The sequence below is a fragment of the Nakaseomyces glabratus genome, chromosome B (genome assembly GCF_010111755.1).
Source record: "Nakaseomyces glabratus chromosome B, complete sequence".
NCBI lineage: Eukaryota > Fungi > Ascomycota > Saccharomycetes > Saccharomycetales > Saccharomycetaceae > Nakaseomyces > Nakaseomyces glabratus.
In genome coordinates, this window is record NC_088952.1 from 423,503 (window position 1) to 438,353 (window position 14,851).

The window sequence follows — 14,851 nt, forward strand, 5'->3', positions numbered from 1 at the left end:
CATATATTTCGTTATCGGATAAAGGATAAAAGAAATAAGGTGAGTAGGAAAAATGGTGTTCTCGTTGGATGAGGAGTTGCTCAAGCCTGTGGATGGTGCTGTGCCCAGGACTATTATCACTTCTGAGGGCTCTGGGTTCATGCCCTTGGAGCGGAATGATGCTCAGGCGTATGAGCAAGGTCATCTGAGTGTGGGTGCGGCCCCTATACCACGGACCAAAGCGAGGACGAATAGCAATTCGCAGCCGCTGTTGAGAGGCAGGCGGAGGAGGTCTTCTGTGCTGGATAAGTTCTCTGTGTATGAGCCTGAGTTCATAAGACGTGTTTCCCTTGGGGGTGCTGGGTCATTCCCGCAGGAAACGCAATTCCTGGATGGGTCCTATAAGGAGTGTGCTGTGTTTGATGAAGAGGACGAGGACGGGATAGATGGTGGTGCGATTGTTGGTGGTGATGTTAGAACTGGTATCTCTAGGGAGATCTCGGATTTCAAGCCTATTAGAGTGCTGGGGCAAGGTGCGTACGGGAAAGTCATCCTGGTCAAGGATAAACAAACTTCCAAACTATACGCGATGAAGCAGTTGAAAAAGGCTGAAATACTGATCGCCCCTACTGATGCCAACACAGAGTCCATGGACAAGCTTGCTGAACTTGATAAACCGGTGGATAGCGAGGATGAGAAACTAAGCAAACGGATCGAAAGAACATTCGCAGAGCGCACCATTCTGTCGCAATTGGAGCATCCTAACATCGTCAAACTATTCTACTCCTTTCACGATACATCGAAGTTGTACTTATTGCTACAGTACATTCCTGGCGGTGAGCTGTTCTTCCACTTGAAAGAGCATGGCACATTGGAGGAGGATACGGTAGCCTTTTACGCAGCCGAGATCAGTTGCGCCCTCAAGTTCTTACATAGTAAAGGTGTTGTGTACAGGGACCTGAAGCCAGAGAACTGTCTTCTAAACCAAAACGGCCATCTTGTGCTAACAGATTTTGGTCTAAGCAAAAGCAGTGCTTCCAACGCATCCCAGGAGGACCTTGGAGCTGGGAACGAGGGAGAGGATGTCAACGAATTACACTCTATAATTGGCACTCCCGAGTATTGTGCACCAGAAATATTGCTGGGGCAACCATACACAGCAAACTGTGATTGGTACTCTCTGGGATGTCTGCTATACGACATGCTAACAGGGAAACCTCCATACACTGGTGCCAACCACAAGGTGATTGCCAACAAGATTAAGAACGATAAGCAGGGCCCTAAGATCCCATACTATCTGAGTGATGGTATGAAAGATGTGCTTGGAGCGCTATTGAAGAGCGATCCCAAGAAGAGATGGGATGTTGACAAGTACTGGAGTGAACCCAAGAAGGACAACAGCCAGAAGAAAGGCCAGAAGAAGAAGAAATCAAAGGAGAGAACTTCGCCATTCCAGTCTCACTTCGTTTTCCGTAAGGTCGATTGGAAGGGACTCTCCAGTGGTGAGTTGCAGAATACAACATTTGGCCCCATTGTCCCTGTGATTACTGACTGGGAACTAGCTGAGAACTTCGACTCTGAGTTCACATCCATGTCATATGAAGAAGACGACTTCTTGCATCCACTCCACAACAAATCCCCGGACGCTTTCAAGGGCTTCAGTTTCAAAGCCAGCGGTAGCTACCTGGAGAAGTACTTCTAGACTGCAGGGAATACCACTCTCTTTTTTTTTATTTCTATATTATTTCATTCTACAAGGTTAAGGGCATTACTAAGATAGACACTTTTCTCGTTTTACTAATTGTTATTTTATTTCTATATCCTGTTCAATATTACTGTTTTGATCGTGTTGGTAATTTTTCCCATGCATGAGGTTTTCTATATATTGCTTATAAAAGGGTTTTAAATATTGAAATAGACATCATCTTTTATATATTAATGGGCAATTGATCAATTGTCAACTGTTGCTTTGGGATGGACATGTTAATATCTATATATCTATTCCAATCGTATGCAACGGATTAGGACGGAGTTTCATATATCATCTGGGATGGAACAATTTGGGGGTTGGAGGGACTCTGAAATGATGAGATGTTTGTTAATTTGGAAGTCATCGATGTCTAATGTGGAGAAATCCAGTTTTGGGGGGGAGTTGAGGGGAGTGTACTTGGCTTCCCATCGTACTCGAGGGCCAATGACGTACCTTAAATCATGAAATGTGGTGTTTAGCATTACTAATGCTTCTTGTTCGTTTGCACTGTTTCTTTAAGAGGTATACATATATATATATTACTTGCTGTGTATCCATTTCGCCTGTAGCAGCAAACACTAAGAATAATATTGTTTTTGCTATGTCCGGTCTACGTGCAGCTAGTGTGTTTTCCCCAGTATTCAAGAGAATGGCCTCTTCGATTCCCAGTCAATTCAAGTCTATAATATACAACTCCCACTCCCTTGAGGATTGCACAGGTGTGTTGTCGGTTCATAATTACAAGCCAAAGCAGGACTTGAACAAGTCTGTGGTGCTAAGGACGTTGGCATTCCCAATCAACCCATCGGACATCAACCAATTGCAAGGTGTGTACCCTTCTTTGCCCGAGAAGACTCTGGATTACTCTACGGAGAAGCCCTCTGCCATTGCCGGTAACGAGGGTCTATTTGAAGTCGTGTCCCTGCCTGAGCATGGCGACCACGGTGAGTTGAAAGTCGGCGATTGGGTCATCCCTGTACAGGCCAACCAAGGGACGTGGTCTAACTACAGGGTCTTTGACAAGGCCTCTGACCTGATTAAAGTGAACGGACTGGACCTGTACTCTGCGGCTACGGTCTCTGTCAATGGCTGCACAGCGTACCAGCTGGTGAACAACTATGTGGACTGGAATGCGGATGGTAATGAATGGCTGATCCAGAATGCCGGTACTTCTGGGGTGTCAAAGTTCGTCACGCAGATAGCCAAGGCCAGAGGTGTCAAGACGCTGAGTGTTATACGTGATAGGGACAACTTTGAAGAAGTTGCAGAGGTCCTGGAGCAGAAATTCGGTGCCACCAAGGTCATCTCTGAGTCTCAGAACAACGACAAGGACTTCGGCAAGAAAGAGTTGCCAAAGGTGCTCGGCGACAAAGCGAGGGTCAGATTGGCACTGAACTCTGTTGGTGGTAAGTCCAGCTCTGCGATAGCTAGAAAGCTGGAAAGAGATGCATTGATGCTCACCTATGGTGGTATGTCCAAGCAACCAGTCACCATCCCAACGTCGCTACATATCTTCAAGGGCCTGACCTCTAAGGGCTACTGGGTCACAGAGAACAACAAGCGTGATCCAACGGATAAGGTCAACACCATCAAGGGATTCATCGACTTGTACAAGCAAGGGAAGATTATCTCACCCGAAGAGGAGATAGAGACCATGGAATGGGACGCAAACAACGGCGACGACCAGCAACTCCTAGAGCTGGTCAAGAGAGGAATAACCGAGAAGGGCAAGAAGAAAATGGTGCTCTTGAAGTGGTAGTTGTGTAGCAAGTCCTTTTATATAATATTCTTTTACAATGCAAAAAAAAAAAAGCCTTAAAACTCGCAAAATATACGTTAAAGAACCTGTTCAAAAGAACTCCAAAGAAGATTATCCTGTAGCATACTGAAACTGCAGGACTATAAACGCTTGCTGGCTTCTGCAGAGCACACTTGAGCTGCTGAACAGCATTATATCCAAATGTGAGCTGTTCCTGCGCTATAACCCATATATATCATGTGACATACAATTGCACAGAGTGATTGAAAAATTTTCATAGAAATCGTCTAGCGACACCTCTTCTTGCAACTGTATAAAGGACTATTAAGCATCAATTGGACGTATATTGGTTGGAAACTCCGTCTTTTGTGTGTTCTTGAGGGAGAGTTGAAGTATTCTGTCAGGAATAAGCAAATCATAAACTATTAGAAATGCCACCAAAGAAGCAAGTCGAAGAAAAGAAGGTCCTGTTGGGTCGTCCAGGTAACAACTTGAAGGCCGGTATTGTTGGTCTAGCCAATGTTGGTAAGTCCACTTTCTTCCAAGCCATCACCAGATCTCCATTGGGTAACCCAGCTAACTATCCGTTTGCTACCATTGACCCTGAAGAAGCCCGTGTTATTGTCCCATCTCCAAGATTCGATGAATTGGTCAACATCTACAAGCCAGCTTCTGAAGTTCCAGCCCATTTGACTGTCTACGATATTGCTGGTTTGACCAAGGGTGCCTCTGCTGGTGAAGGTCTAGGTAACGCTTTCTTGTCTCACATCAGAGCTGTCGACTCCATCTACCAAGTTGTCCGTTGTTTCGATGATGCCGAGATTATCCACATTGAAGGTGACGTTGATCCAGTTCGTGACTTGGAAATTATCTCCACTGAATTGAGATTGAAGGATATTGAATTCTCTCAAAAGGCTCTAGAGGCTGCTGAGAAGATTGCCAAGAGAGGTGGTCAATCCTTGGAAGTTAAGCAAAAGAAGGAAGAAATGGCCTTGATTGAAAGAATCATCAAGCTTCTAGAAGATGGCCAAAGAGTATACAACCAAACATGGACTCCAAAGGAAGTCGAAGTTATCAACTCTCTGTACTTGTTGACCGCCAAGCCAACTATCTATCTGATTAACTTGTCCGAGAGAGACTACATAAGAAAGAAGAACAAGCACTTGCTAAGAATTAAGGAATGGGTTGACAAGTACTCTCCAGGTGATTTGATCATTCCTTTCAGTGTCTCTCTAGAAGAAAAACTATCTCACATGTCCATAGAGGAAGGTGAAGAAGAACTAAAACAACTGGGCACTACATCTGCTCTTCCAAAGATTATCACCACCATGAGACAAAAGTTGGACTTGATCTCTTTCTTCACTTGTGGTCCAGATGAAGTTCGTGAATGGACTATCAGAAACGGTACTAAGGCCCCACAAGCCGCTGGTGTTATCCATAACGATTTGATGAACACCTTTATCTTAGCTCAAGTTATGAAATACAGTGATGTTATTGAATACAAGGATGACAATGCTATCAAGGCTGCCGGTAAATTACTACAAAAGGGTAAGGACTACGTTGTAGAAGACGGTGACGTCATTTACTTCAGAGCCGGTGCTGGTAAGAACTAAGAAGTATAATTGTTGCAATAATTCTATATTTTTTATTAGAATACGAATAGATTACCCATGACACTAATCATTACAATTATATACATATAATAATACACAAAACATAATTCATATATCATACATTTCTCCATTTAGAAATCTCTCTCAGGCTAGTTTTGTAGCTTGTGTGTAAATGGGACTTAAAAGTTTAATTCATTCGGTCGTTATGTATTTACAAGACTGTCGATTTTAAAAACATCTATATATAGTAGGAGCTCATTTTGTAACGAGAATTTCAACTCCATAAATTGGTCCTAAGCCGATGGCTTATTTGAATAAAAACGAATACCAGCTCTTATTTCTACGTTCTCTTTCCTCTTTTGGAGTGTAGGCCTTAATATTCTGTATAATTTTCTCTAGTCCTGATTTTTCATCATAAATTCTACCCAAAGCATCAATGAAATTGCCTTCAGGATCGATCAAATAAAAGAATATCGAATGGTCCACAAGGTAATCGCTCTTGGGATCAGCGTTTTCGGGAGTGGAAAAATAGACCTTGTATTTCTTGCAGACATCTTTAATCGCTTCATAAGTACCTGTGAGACCTATCATACCGGGATTGAAGTCCTTCAGATATTCTTTCACAACTTCTGGAGTGTCACGAATTGGATCGCACGTTATAAATATAGGTTGTACAGATAACCCCTTGCTTTCAAGGCCAATGATCCAATCATTCATCTTGTCTAGCTCCTCGGGACATATGTCGGGACAGTGTGTGAAACCAAAATACAGCAGGGAGAACTTTCCTTCTAGATTCTTCTCAGTGAATGATCTCCCCTCTGTATCTACTAACCGGAATGGTCCACCGACAAACTTCTCCCCGTATAATCGATTAGCTTCTTGCTCTTTCTCTGTCTGTAACAGCTTACGCTCGTTATTGACATAGTAGTATGTAAGAGACCCAGCTGCAATTAGACCTAGAGCATATTTCCAAGTGGATCCCAGAGTCCCAGAGGTTGGATTTAAATGCACTGTGTCGTTCACTCCTTCATCCTTATTCACCGAGAATCTTCCAAGAGACTTCTTTGAAGTTTGATATTGAACAGTGCACTTAGACAGCGCACGCAATTGGTTTATCCTGCCGTCAACTATCCTTCTACTTGCTCTCGACAGCATTTAGATAAGTAATCTGTAATGTCAATTGGTTTCTTGTTCAAGACAAGCTCACTAATACATATAGGCACATATCACAATTGCTGATATAACAATGGTAGTCATCAATAAATCACTTATAAGAAATCCCACAGCAAGAACCCCCTCTCAGTTGACACTTTGATACGTATATCGATAGATACTCGTGATAGTGACTGGCATCTAAAGTCATCTGTAATGCATCGACCAATAAACAGAGTGTACCACCTTGACACTGGCACAATATGTATAGTTATATATTTATATATGTCTGAAATCACCTCAGCGAAGCCAGCATCTAACTAATACTGACTCCTTTTCACTAAAACCACTGAGAGGAAGCACTGGAAGGACCCACTACAAACTGTAACATCGAAGGCACTGTACGACTCTGGATCATAATCCAAAAGCACTGCAGCACTTCCGAGCATAATAAGTCTAAACGCTTTTGACTATACATGCTCGAATGGCTCTATTATGCTTGAAGTACGCTTATTAGCTTTTTTAGAGATTTTTCCGTTTTAGGAAATTGCAAACAACTCCCCGTAGGAATGAGTTTTCTGTTTTTTGAGAGGACCACGCCCATCAGCAAATGGACGAGAAAAAGTATATAAATAGAGCAACTTTTGAAGCCAGTTTCTTGGACAGTGCAGGAGGATCACTACAGAAAAACATACGCCGGACTTTCTTGAGATTGGTTTGTATCAGGGAGGCTTTTTTTTTGATCTTTTTTGCTAGAGTTTTGAGTTTTCTGATGAGCTAAGAGCTCATAACAGGCAAAATAATTTAATTTCTGTGTGATATTCTCCTAGCGGTAGTTGGAAGAGCAATATGGTAGGATACGAAGATGATGACTATTATGTTGGGTTCTCGAGGGACCAGGAGTCGTTCATACGATCTCGGAATGGGAATAGCTTGAGTATGAAGCGGACCTCGATGCCTACTCGACAGGGCTCTCTGGTGAGACCAGAGAGGAATAGATTCGATGATCCCAACAACCCACATCATTACTATGTCAAGACAGCAGAGCAGCAGAGAAGCCATTTAAGTGTTCTACCGTCATCCACAGGCGTAGCTCCTGGGATCGCAAGAAACTCTGGGTCTCAGAGATCTGATAGATCAAGGCTTGGTAGATTAGGTAGGAGCTACTACAACGGCGAAGAAGATGACTTTTACTATCCAATGCAAGATCTCAGTAAAGATAGGAGTGGGGACTCAAGATACAATCCGGAAGCAGATTACCCAGATCGGACGGCTTTAAATAGTGACGATGTGGCTAATAAGAACGACAATGAAGGTTATGAAGATGAAGAGAATGATTTTGACAATAGTACCGATGTAGAAAATCATCTTATCAGTAATAGGCCAACTTCTGAGCTAAAACCAAAAGCGGAAAGTACTAGATCACTCTGGATGATTTACTGCTATGTAGTAACATTCTGGGCTGTCCCACCTCTCCTGTCTTTATTTGGAATGCCTGAGAAGGCCAGACAAAGGGCTTGGAGAGAGAAAATGGGATTACTCTCCATAATTGCTTATATTGGTGCCATTGTTGCATATATTACATTTGGTTTCACCAAGACAGTATGCGGGGAACAAAAATTAAGACTCAAAAATAACAGTGTTAGTAAAGAGTTTTCCATTATAAATGGCCAGGCTTTTAAACTCGACTCAGGAACACACCCAGAATTACTAGGACTTGAAGTAGACTCCACAGGATTGTACGGGCCATGGTCTGCTGCAGGAAAGGATGCCTCCTTCTTGTTCCAAAATGTTAACGGAAATTGCCATGGCCTAATTACCCCAAAGGAGGATTGCACGATACCACATAACGATAATGGAGACTTAGCATGGTATTTTCCTTGCAAATTATTCAATCAAGATGGGTCATCTAAACCTAACTTCACAGTTGAATACTCTCCCGGCTGGGATTGTCATACCTCTGATGCTGAAAGAGAAGCTTTTTACTCCTTAAAAAGTGCAGCTGAGGTTTATTTCACTTGGGATGGGATTAAAAACAGCTCCAGAAACCTAGCAGTTTTCAATGGTCACGTTCTTGATCTAGATCTTCTTGATTGGTTAGAAACAGACCAGTTAAATGTTCCATCGATGTTTGATGATTTGAAGACCTCTTCGTTGCAAGGTTATGATTTGTCCTTAATTTTGTCAACTGATCATGAAAAGAAAGTAGCCAGATGTCTAACAGAGATAATAAGAGTGGGTGAAGTTGATTCTAAGTCAGTTGGTTGTATTGCATCAGATGTGGTACTATATGTGTCTTTGGTGTTCATTCTCTCAGTAGTAGTAACAAAATTTTTGATTGCATGTTACTTCCGTTGGTTTGTGGCTAGAAACCAGGGTGCTTACCCTGTTGATAACAAAACGATGGACCAACATTTGAAGCAAGTTGAGGATTGGTCTGAAAATATTTACTCTCAAGGTCCAATTAAGACAGTTCAACCGGAGCAAAGACCTAAAAGGAAAACAAGAAGAAGAAGATCAACAATTGATCTGATCAGAAAGAAAAGTTCAAACTTCCTGAATTTGACCGAATCTGTGATAGATTTCGATGGTGGTGACGGTGATGGTACCGATGGACCAGCTATATCTGGGATGACTACTATGACATTGCAAAATAACTGGAATACTAACAACCTCAATAAAGAAACACAAGCAAAAAATTCTTCACCATTTTTTAGTTATGGGAATAATAGTAAAATTAACCAGTTAGATGCATCTATAATACATCCTGATATTGTTCAACAACCTCCAGTTGATTTCATGCCATTTGGTTATCCATTAGCTCACACAATTTGTTTTGTTACGTGTTATTCGGAAGATGAGATCGGTCTGAGAACAACTTTAGATTCTTTATCAACAACCGATTATCCAAACTCTCACAAATTAATAATGGTTGTTTGTGATGGTTTAATTAAAGGTTCTGGTAATGATTTAACTACACCAGAAATAGCCTTGGGTATGATGGACGATTTTATTACACAACCTGACGATGTTCTGCCATATTCATATGTTGCTGTTGCATCAGGTACTAAGAGACATAATATGGCTAAGATTTATGCAGGATTCTACAAATATGATGACTCTACTGTCCCAGTTGAGAAACAGCAAAGAGTTCCTATGATTACTATTGTAAAGTGTGGTACTCCAGAGGAACAAGGGTCTGCAAAACCAGGTAACCGTGGTAAGCGTGACTCTCAAGTCATACTTATGTCATTTTTACAAAAGATTACTTTCGATGAGAGAATGACTGAGTTGGAATATCAACTATTGAGAAACATCTGGCAAATTACCGGTTTGATGGCTGAATTTTATGAAACAGTATTAATGGTTGATGCTGATACGAAGGTTTATCCTGACTCATTAACACATATGATGGCAGAAATGGTTAGAGACCCTCTTATCATGGGTTTGTGTGGTGAGACCAAGATTGCCAACAAGGGACAGTCTTGGGTGACTGCAATTCAAGTGTTTGAATATTATATTTCTCATCATCAAGCAAAGGCTTTTGAATCTGTCTTTGGCTCTGTGACATGTTTGCCCGGGTGTTTTTCCATCTACAGAATTAAATCTCCTAAAGGAGCTGATGGCTATTGGGTACCCATATTGTCCAATCCTGATATTGTAGAGAGGTATTCTGATAATGTAACAGATACATTGCATAAGAAGAATCTGCTACTTTTGGGTGAGGACAGATATCTGTCATCGTTGATGTTAAAGACTTTCCCTAAAAGAAAACAAGTCTTTGTACCTAAGGCTGCATGTAAAACTATTGCGCCAGATGAATTCAAAGTGCTATTGTCTCAACGTCGTAGATGGATTAATTCAACTGTTCATAATTTGTTTGAATTAGTTTTGATCAAGGATTTGTGTGGTACATTTTGCTTCTCCATGCAATTTGTGATCTTGATTGAATTGATTGGTACTCTAGTTTTACCACTAGCTATTTGTTTCACTATTTATGTTGTTATCTTTGCCATTGTTTCTCATCCAACTCCAATCATTACTTTAATTTTATTGGCGATTATTTTAGGATTGCCAGGTATGATTGTTGTTATTACAGCAACTTCCTGGTCTTATCTAGGTTGGATGTTCTGTTATTTGATTGCACTTCCAATCTGGAACTTTGTTTTACCATCATATGCATACTGGAAATTTGATGATTTTTCATGGGGTGATACAAGAACAATTGCGGGAGGTAATAAGGGAGCTGGTGGGCATGGTGAAGAAGACGGTGAATTTGATCATAGTAAAGTTAAGATGCGTACTTGGAGGGAGTTTGCTCGTGAGGAATCTGATATTTGATTACAATGGTTCAGTCAGGAATGTATTCTTTTCAACATTATGCAGTCCTTGATCATATACCAGGAAACAAGAAAGTCCATTCCAAATCCGAACTACTATATACATTATTTTTTTATATATAGAATTTTAGCATAGCATTAAATTAAACTTATGGCATTTTACAGAGGTCGCAAATTGATGATCATTCAGAGTTCATACACAGTAAAATTCATAGATCTGTCATACTTCTTTAATACTTCCTCGGTTTCTGGCCAAGGGACTCCAAATATACCGCTATTGATTTTTGGCATCTCGAGCTTGTAATCCTTAAGTACTCCGCTCTTCAGTTTCAATAGTTTCTCAATTTCTTTATCAAGATTTGCGTTATCAGATTTACTCTGTTCTTTTGCCAACAACTCATCAAAATGTGATAGAGCCTTGTCAGTATAATCAACTATACTAGTGCCGCTGCCATGGCTCGCACCTCCAAATATTGATGTAAATAAACATCCAATAAGCACATCATCATCGCTATAGCTGGGTATCACCACACATTTCCCAAGTAACTTCTGACCAAATCTTTCGCATAAGTCAACGTACACTTCTTCTGCCTTAGGATGTTTCACCGCTAACTGGTAAGCAATGCCTCCACCCCATGCACCATTTGCATTACAGGAATGTATTATGATCCTTTTGTAAGTTCGTCCTTTCAAGATATTTCCCTTGATATAATGAATATTAGACATTGTAACTGTACTCAATTGCAAAGCTTATAATACTATGGTTCAATTATTTAATATAATTTTGTATTTGAGTCTATTTTACACAACATTTGGTTGTAAGCCTAAATTATCTATTTTATAATTTGGTGATCTATTCAGTTTTGTTCTTAAACAAAGTACAAATGATGGAAATTTAAGATGTATGTAAAATATAAATAAGCTGGACAGTAAGGTAACGAATGTTATTAAATGAAAGGTAAAATAATATAAATGATAATATGTACATAAAAAATGCGATTATAAAATAAGTTTCATAAATGTTAAATGCTAAAATTAATAAAAGATCAAAATTACTATAATATAAACTTTTTGTGTAAGAAAGGGCAGAAATTATCAACCGAACAATACCATGAACCTTCTAACGTTGGTTGAATCAAGTTTCTTCAAAATTATCATGACTAAAAAAACTTTTCTTCTTCCTCATGGTTGTATATACTGACATCGTCACCGTATAGGTCCTCTCTTTCTAGCATATGTCTCCATTCAGTCTCGAAGTTTTCGACATTGGCCCATCTCTGGTACCAGCCTTTGTCTCTTAAAATGTTTTTAACTGGTGTTCCTGGAACTGGGAAGAAATAACAAAGGGCAGTATAGGATATAAAACTCAAAAAGTATCCTACCCAGTAACTCAAGTAATATAATTTCATGGCGCCCATCGAAATTTTGATATTTGGTCCACCTACTGAGGCGATGAATCCTGGTAAGTTTGGAGCGACACCGCATAAGTAGCCTACTAGTGCTCTCCAATTGATACCGAATCTGTTGTTGTACATATAGAACGAGCCCTTTCTATGAGAATAGATGTGAGTTAGTTTGATATAACCTCTTCTAACAACAAAGTAGTCTGAGCAAACCACACCGGCAATACTGGATAAGAAAATAGCATATGCAGATAACGCCATTGTGAATTTACTTGATGTTGCCAGAAGATTCCATGGACAGATACACAGAGCCATCATTGCACAGAAGATGGAGCCACGTCTAATGTTAATATACTTTGGAAGAAGAGCAGACATATCAGTACCACAGGACAGCGAGTTGGCTGAAATATTAGTACCCAGTTGAGCAATTGCAAACACAAATGAGATCAAAAAGACACCAGCTCTAGTTCCACTAGTAAAAGCTGTATCCAGGAATTTTTGCAACACGTCCAAAGGAGACCAGTAATTGACACCGTATAACTCATATCCAGCAGCGGTAACTAAGATACCCACCAAACATGTAATGGAAAATAGGAATGGGATACATATCAGCTGGGACCACATGGCAGAGTTTTTGTGCTTGGAGAACCTTGAGAAATCAGGTGCGTTAATGACCATAGTAGAGAAGTTAGCCATGCAGCCAATGATAGATCTCAGGAAAACCCATGAGAACGCTGAACCATGTGGTTGAGAATCATTTAGAGTACCCAATGCGATCTTACCATGAGCTTTTCTAATAGCCCAAATTAAGAAACCAAATGCCGCGAATGGGACAAGAATTGCCTTCACTGTGAATAGATGTCTAATTTTGTGTGGTGGAACCCACAAGAAAGGAAGACTGGCTACCCAGAAGATGAAGAAACACATAAAGTCATAGGTGGTGGCATTCTTTGAGCCAAAATGATCAGGAATTCTTCTAGGTAAATCATTACCAAAAATCGATTGCAGCATAAGAGATACCGGTGTAGCGGCTATATAAGCTTGGACAGAATACCAGACAACAGCCATCACCACACGGTTGATAATTGGCCACAAGGAAAAAAATATACCGAAGGCAGCTCTGGAAGATATAGGGAAAGACAAATGGTATGCGGAACCAACTCTGGAGGCTAGTACTACGAATATACCGACGAAGGAATAGCCGATCCAGATAGAGACCCAACATTGCCACCAGTTTAGACCCATTTGCAAACCAGTTGCAGCGATCTGCCATGTGTTAATATTGAAGGACTCAGCCAACCAGAAGTATACGAAATTGAACCATGACCACACCCGTCTCTCTTCTTCTACAGGCTTCAAGTCATGGTTGTACATGAAAGAGTCCAGTAGAGAGGTGCCGATGGTAGATTTATCCACAATAATATACTCGTAATAGATCTCCTGCCATCTCGATTTGTACTTTGGCTTTGCTAGTTTCTCATCCTCATCGAAGGACTCAACGTCTACACTAGTAACGTCCAGCAAATTTGTCACAACATGATTAGAATCACCAGCTTCATCCTTGTCGCTTTCTTTCGAGCTGCCAAACAAGTTTCTAAGATTCCTCTTGGATCCACCGCTGCCTGTCTCATTATAGTAGTTGTCACTATCGTCATCATCAGAGTTTATCTGATGGTGACCAACGGTGCTTCGACGGCGAGTAGCATGGCCTTCGAAAGCATCAGCATCATGAGAATTCATTATCCAGGAACGTAAATTAATCCCAAGAAGATCTTGAAGAGGAAAGGATCAAATCGAAGAGTAGTAATTTTTTTTTTTAATATCAAAATTGAATACTCAACTCTTCAAATTTGTTTTTAAAGTATTCTTTGAACTATTTATAAAATAAAAGGTACAGATAAGCAAGAAAAATATAAGAAACATACTCCCCTCTAGCATGGAATGTATAAATTACAACTAAAACAGAAACTGATCCAGATCAAAAAAACCACTTATACATTCACATTATATACCTCATCGATTTATTCAGTTTTTTTTTTTTTTTTTTTTTTCAAGCTCCAGTTTAAAAAATTTTCAATTCTCATCGCACAGCTATGTAACAGAAAAGAGAATGATTGACTAATCACAGACATACAGTACTCCTTGCTTTCAATTAAGAAACCCTTGCTCTCCTTTGCAGTTTACATTAGCAATATTTTCCTTCAAATGTAGTAGAAAAAGGGTAGCCCCAGAGACACCCATTGACAAAGCACTGTTTGCAGTCCTTGGAAAATAAGCTTTCCCTATTGAGCAAGTTGGACCGTCTTCGCAAGCTCCCGGGTTTCCCACAAGTCAAAAAGAAATGTCAGCTCAGTCGGCAGCCCCGGGAGGGCATCATCCACACTGCGTTGCGATGTTTCCCCCCCGTCTTGGCAGGGACTCTTGGTAGGATTCGTTTCTTTTTTGTCTCGGTGGGTTCCGAGTGTTTACTCCCCCCCTCAGGAAGAGCTTCCATTCTTAACACTTAAATCCGAATTTATACTTGACACAATAAAACGTTTTTGGCAAGTTTTGCTTTCCATATCTTGCCAACTATTGATAAACGGTGCATACCACATATAAGATTAGGGTGCGATGTGCAGTTTGAATGTCCAAGAATTTAGCAACCGGCGGGTACCAAAAAAGTTAATATAAACAGCAATAATATTTGTTTGAAAAATAAAAACTTGTCAAAAATAACACAACTAACTATTCTCTTTTGTAAAACTATAACTTGCCAAAAGTACCACAACTAACTACTATTTTGTATGGAAAAAAGGCAAGTAGTATGAAATAATTAAATAGGTACTGGCTACAAATTTGTAATATATAAATCG

General features: G+C 40.3%; 7 protein-coding genes across 7 annotated transcripts; 4 read left to right on the top strand and 3 right to left on the bottom strand.

Annotated features, from left to right (window-relative positions):
* Positions 1 to 52: 52 nt before the first annotated feature.
* Positions 53 to 1,681, top strand: YPK3 (putative protein kinase YPK3; the record flags this gene model as incomplete). Its single annotated transcript, XM_445157.1, has 1 exon — positions 53 to 1,681. The coding sequence occupies one exon, from the start codon at positions 53 to 55 to the stop codon at positions 1,679 to 1,681; it is 1,629 nt and encodes a 542-aa protein (XP_445157.1).
* Positions 1,682 to 2,195: 514 nt separating this feature from the next.
* ETR1 (enoyl-[acyl-carrier-protein] reductase) lies at positions 2,196 to 3,488 on the top strand (the record flags this gene model as incomplete). Its single annotated transcript, XM_445158.1, has 1 exon — positions 2,196 to 3,488. One exon carries the CDS (start codon positions 2,196 to 2,198, stop codon positions 3,486 to 3,488), a length of 1,293 nt encoding a protein of 430 aa, XP_445158.1.
* A 431-nt stretch (positions 3,489 to 3,919) lies between these two features.
* Positions 3,920 to 5,101, top strand: OLA1 (Obg-like ATPase; the record flags this gene model as incomplete). Its single annotated transcript, XM_445159.1, has 1 exon — positions 3,920 to 5,101. The coding sequence occupies one exon, from the start codon at positions 3,920 to 3,922 to the stop codon at positions 5,099 to 5,101; it is 1,182 nt and encodes a 393-aa protein (XP_445159.1).
* Positions 5,102 to 5,407: 306 nt separating this feature from the next.
* Positions 5,408 to 6,256, bottom strand: SCO2 (putative thioredoxin peroxidase SCO2; the record flags this gene model as incomplete). The annotated part of the gene is made up of 1 exon (XM_445160.1): positions 5,408 to 6,256. The coding sequence occupies one exon, from the start codon at positions 6,254 to 6,256 to the stop codon at positions 5,408 to 5,410; it is 849 nt and encodes a 282-aa protein (XP_445160.1).
* An 846-nt stretch (positions 6,257 to 7,102) lies between these two features.
* On the top strand, positions 7,103 to 10,594 carry CHS3 (chitin synthase CHS3; the record flags this gene model as incomplete). The annotated part of the gene is made up of 1 exon (XM_445161.1): positions 7,103 to 10,594. The coding sequence occupies one exon, from the start codon at positions 7,103 to 7,105 to the stop codon at positions 10,592 to 10,594; it is 3,492 nt and encodes a 1,163-aa protein (XP_445161.1).
* A 185-nt stretch (positions 10,595 to 10,779) lies between these two features.
* POA1 (ADP-ribose 1''-phosphate phosphatase) lies at positions 10,780 to 11,319 on the bottom strand (the record flags this gene model as incomplete). The annotated part of the gene is made up of 1 exon (XM_445162.1): positions 10,780 to 11,319. One exon carries the CDS (start codon positions 11,317 to 11,319, stop codon positions 10,780 to 10,782), a length of 540 nt encoding a protein of 179 aa, XP_445162.1.
* Positions 11,320 to 11,753: 434 nt separating this feature from the next.
* On the bottom strand, positions 11,754 to 13,736 carry FUR4 (uracil permease; the record flags this gene model as incomplete). The annotated part of the gene is made up of 1 exon (XM_445163.1): positions 11,754 to 13,736. One exon carries the CDS (start codon positions 13,734 to 13,736, stop codon positions 11,754 to 11,756), a length of 1,983 nt encoding a protein of 660 aa, XP_445163.1.
* Between the last annotated feature and the right edge of the window lie 1,115 nt (positions 13,737 to 14,851).